This window comes from Scyliorhinus canicula, chromosome 18 (assembly GCF_902713615.1).
Source record: "Scyliorhinus canicula chromosome 18, sScyCan1.1, whole genome shotgun sequence".
NCBI classification, from domain to species: domain Eukaryota; kingdom Metazoa; phylum Chordata; class Chondrichthyes; order Carcharhiniformes; family Scyliorhinidae; genus Scyliorhinus; species Scyliorhinus canicula.
The window spans coordinates 84,646,536-84,651,209 of record NC_052163.1 but is presented as its reverse complement, the minus strand read 5'-3'; the positions used below and the strand labels follow the sequence as shown (position 1 = coordinate 84,651,209).

Below are 4,674 nucleotides of genomic sequence, written 5' to 3'. Positions count from 1 at the left end.
TAGCGGGAATATTTTGTTACTGGTGGTGTGAACGGCAATTCATCCTCCAGATTTGAACAGAAGAAGCAGGCAAAAGGGAAGTGGGAAATATCAGACAAGAAAGTACTTTGTTTAAAATGCAATTCAGTCTCTTACTGGACTGAGGTGTCACGCCATCAATCTGAATCTCTGACTCTGATTGGGAGGGGTTTCAGACCCTTGTTCTGATTGGTGAGTGTGAGTTCACTAATTTGCATGGGGTTCCTTCCTGGTCTGAATGGCTCTATAACTGGGTTCAATGGGCAGCTGCTGCCACAGTCTGGTACAGATACACTCACTGAAGGAGGCAGCAAGCTCACTGGCAGCAATGATGCGGATGTTGTGTTTTTTCTGCTCTCTGGCGCTGTGGCTGGGCTGTAAGTACAAACACTGAACTCTGCTCCTCCCGCAGCAGCGGAGGTCTTGGAATCACTTTTAAACAGTCAGTTTCTAATGTTAATCTCTGCTCTTTTACAGATGGACAGTCTCAGACTCTGACTCAGCCTCCAGACCTGACTGTGACACCGGGAAACACGGCCACACTGGACTGTAACATTGGAGCGGATGATGGCAACTATGTTAATTGGTACAAGCAGACACCGGGATCAGTTCCTCGATGGATCCTCCGTTACTATTACTCTCACAGTGCCCCTACCTATGGTTCTGGGTTTAACAGCGATCGTTTCACATCGAAAGCCAACAGCGGCCACAACATTTACCAGTTAATCATAAAGAACGTGGAGGTGAATGATGCCGCCGTCTATTACTGTGGAAAGTGGGTTTCCTCGAGCAGTACTCATGTGTCACAGTGACAGAAGGTAAAACAAAAACTGAAATCAGCAAATATAATGCAATGAATAACTTTTGTGTTTGGTAAAACATTCTAATATTTTACATTACATAAAATCACTTGAATTTTGTCCTTAATACAATATTTTTGAATTATTCTCATTTAATTTTTGATAACATTCTGAATCTGACTGGCCAGTACTGGGTGTTGATGATATTTTACTATCAGTGTGTGGATGTTGCTGTGAGTTTATTCCTTATTGTTCCTCACCAGCAGGAACCCTGGGAATACAGGAAGCCTGAATAATGCTGGAGTGGAGAACCTGAGCTTGTTTTCAGTCTGATTCCAGGATCCGGGGTAACTGTATGGACTGAACCCTAGAACATCACACTGTGTGGGTGTTTGGCCAAGGGACCAAACTCTTTGTTGCAGGTAAGTGGCTGGAAACTCCCTCCTGAAGAAACTTGCTGTGTGGATTTAGATATTGAGAAATTATTAACAATTCAATTTCAGTTTGTTTTCGCACCTACCGGTTAAATTTAAGTTTACAATGAAATTTCTGATTACATGATTCGTCTCCAGCATCAGTTCTCTAACCAGAAAAGGCTGGCTAATTATTCCTTCTGTATATTTGAATTTTTAATACTAGCTCTTAATAATGGTGTTGCTGTTTCTCAGTACTCTTACCATTAATCAATTCTCTTTTTTGTGGTGGAGTCAATTCAGTCATGGGTAGCAAAAGACAATTGGGAAGAGAAAATTGGTGGGATTGTGGGGAAAGGTGGGGAGCGGGACTTGGCGTTAACAGAGAGCTGGCACAGTTGTGATGGGCCGAATGGCCTATTTCTGTGCTGTAACCATTCCACACTTTATTATAAATTAATTTCTGGAATTAACTTCAGTAAGTTCCGGTGGAAACTGGTTGCTCTAAATTTTTGTATATAGTTTGGTGCAGTTAGATTTTTGATCAGGATGTTGTACAGTTTTTAAAAATTCATTCATGAAAGCTGTGCTTGGAAAGGGTTAAATTGTGGTTGGCTCTCATGGTTAAACTGTTTTGTTAACAACTGTGGAAATGTTATTCACTGTTAGGTGCGCAGGAAGGAATTAACACTACAGTAATAAATGTCTTTTCATGTCCTGAAGAGTTTCACATTGAATTAGCAACAATGAAACTAGGAACAGGAAGAGATTCTTCTGCCCTTCTGACATGCTGTCCCATTCAATATGATCAGTGCTGATCCTCGATCTCAATGCCATATTCCTGCTTTCTGCCCATAACCCCGATGTTGTTAAAATCTAAACAAATCAGCCTTCTGTGGCAGCGAATTCGTCAGGTTCACTACCATTTTCCTCCTCTCAACAGGATTTGAGTTTATTGTTGCGAGGAATGTGGTTGATGTGGTGAGCATAGGTGTCTAAAAGACACTTGATAAAATGCCACACACAACAGCTTTGTCAGTAATGTTAAAGGCCAGGGATTAAAAGTGGTAATGGCAGTGTGGACATGGAGATTGATTGAGTGATAGGAAACAGGAGTGATGATTGGTTGTTTCTTGGACTGGCAGGAGATATAGAATGGAATTCCCCATGCATTTGTATTAGGACATCTGTTTTTCTTTCAAAATGTGCGGCTGACACAAAATGGGGAAGTATTGTGAACTGTGAAGGAAGGTGGTGATCGACTTCACAAGGAGAGACACAGAATGGGGTAATGGTGGACACATAGCAGATGAACCTTAAAATGCTTTTCAGCTTTATTTCTAATCATGTACACTTGATTATTGAGATTGTCCCTCCCATCCCCTCAGGATTGTACTGTGGGAATGGTGAGCCCTCCCACGTCTCTCAATTGACCATTCCTTGTTGATTAGACAAATGTCAGTGGGTAATTCACCTGTCAATAGCTGAGTCCTGGCCTCACATCACACGCACAACCATCAACCCTACCAGTGGGAGGGAGGGAGGTCATATTGAGGGGGGGGGGGGGGTTGAGGAGGTGACACAAGGGCAGCATGCTCAGCATCAGAACCCATAGAATCCCTACAGTGCAGATAGGGGCCATTTGGCCAATCAAGTCTGTACCGATCTTCTCAAAGAATACCACCTCGGCCCACTCCCCAGCCCTATCTCAGTAACCCCACAACCCCACCTAACCTTCACATCTTTGGACACTTAAGGGGCAATTTAGCATGGCCAATCCATCAACTGCACATTTTTGGACAGGGGAGGAAACTGGAGCACCCAGAGGAAACCCACGCAGACACGGGGAGAACATGCAAACTCCAAACAGTCACCCAGGGCCGGAATTGAACCTGGGTTCCTGGTGCTAACCACTGTTCCCATCCAAGGAGATTTTCAGACGCACTAAATCCGTTCTCCCCCGAATCAGGGATACAGAGACGAAGTGAAATGTTCCTGCTACACTCACATGATAGCAGCAATGTGACACAGACTGAGGATAGAATCTGGGAGCTGGAGGTGAAGTACCCACAGTGAGCGAAGCTCTAACTCACAGAGTCAGCAGGAGGATCCGAAACCAACAACTTTTAAATCAACACTTTCTGTTCTCAAACCCACGACACTCTGGGTCCTCTCACTCGATGAACTTTGGAGCCCACTATAGGAAGCGGCAACCTTTCCCAGCAAATTATTTTAAACTCTGAAATAAGTTACCATTTTCTCTAATAATATGTGTTCTCTGCTTCTGATTGCAGCTCGGCAACTCCCTGACCCTTCAGTGAAACTGCTCGGGCCTTCAGCCGATGAGATATCCACTAAAGGAGCCGGCACGTTAGTTTGCCTGGTCAGCAAACTGTCCATGGGCTTTGCTGCGGTCAGCTGGACAGTCGATGGGAGCCCGACGAGCAGTGATATCCAAACCAGCGTGGCATCGCGGAACTCGGACAACAGCTTCAGTCTCAGCAGCTACCTGACAGTCCCTGGCACAGATTGGAGCAGTGGGAAGGTGTACTCCTGTACAGTTCAACAAGGAGCAGCTTCAAAAACAACCGCAACCGCCTCTCAATCCGGCTGTTAAATAGATGGAAGATTCACTTGTGTCTGCTGCCTGAATAGCTAGAATATGTCACTTTGTCTCCCACCACCATTATCCACCCTCTATCCCTGCTGCATTTCATGTTTCTCTTTGCTTTGTGTGATTCTGTTGTATCATTTGAGTTGTTTTGTACCTGGGGCAGGTTTTGCTCAGTTTCTCCCATTACAAAAGGCGACACCAGGGTTAAAGTGACCAGTTCCTTAGCTCCAATCAAATATTTCTGATCAAAATGTTTGCTCAGCAGCAGTGTTGGATTTAATAAATGTTTATTATCTGCTCCAGCCAGACAATGACTGTGACTGAGTGTAATTTCCAATAAAGAGAATCTGTGCAGGAAATATTGCCGTGTGTGTGTGTGTGTGTGTGATATTACCTTGAGCACTTCTGGAGCCCTGACTGATGAGAGCAGTATGTGGCTTCAGTGAGATATAGACAGGTAGATGATAAACCTTTAAAAGGGGAGATGATGGGGCGGCACGTGATGCAATGATTAACTCTGCAGCTAACAGCGTTGAGGACCTGGGTTCGAATCCTTGCCTTGGGTCACTGTCTGTGTGGAGTTTGCACATTCTCCCTGTCTCTGCATGGGTTTTGCCCCCACAACCCAAAGATCTGCAGTGTAGGTGGATTGGTCATGCTAAATTGCCCTTAATTGGAAAGAAATGATTGGGTACTCTGAATTTATTAGAAAAGAAATGGAGAGATGATGGGAGAACTAATGCTCAGACGTGCAAATGTAGAAGAATAAAGTTATCGAAATGTAGAAAGAATATTGGATCATAGTTTTTTCTATAGGGGAGTAGAGGTG

The 4,674-nt window shown here is 44.1% G+C and overlaps 1 protein-coding gene across 1 annotated transcript; it reads left to right on the top strand.

Annotated features, from left to right (window-relative positions):
• Positions 1 to 210: 210 nt before the first annotated feature.
• On the top strand, positions 211 to 4,204 carry LOC119952884 (immunoglobulin lambda-1 light chain-like). The gene is made up of 4 exons (XM_038776501.1): positions 211 to 395; positions 496 to 815; positions 1,204 to 1,240; positions 3,526 to 4,204. Exons 1-4 carry the CDS (start codon positions 278 to 280, stop codon positions 3,846 to 3,848), a joined length of 798 nt encoding a protein of 265 aa, XP_038632429.1. The 5' UTR covers positions 211 to 277; the 3' UTR covers positions 3,849 to 4,204.
• Positions 4,205 to 4,674: the final 470 nt, after the last annotated feature.

Coding starts and splice junctions, on each gene's coding strand:
- LOC119952884 (XM_038776501.1), top strand. CDS start 278: ATGGGCAGCTGCTGCCACAGTCTGGTACAGATACACTCACTGAAGGAG. Junction 816..1,203: donor GGGTTTCCTCGAGCAGTACT/CATGTGTCACAG, acceptor CATCACACTGTG/TGGGTGTTTGGCCAAGGGAC. Junction 1,241..3,525: donor GACCAAACTCTTTGTTGCAG/GTAAGTGGCTGG, acceptor TTCTGATTGCAG/CTCGGCAACTCCCTGACCCT.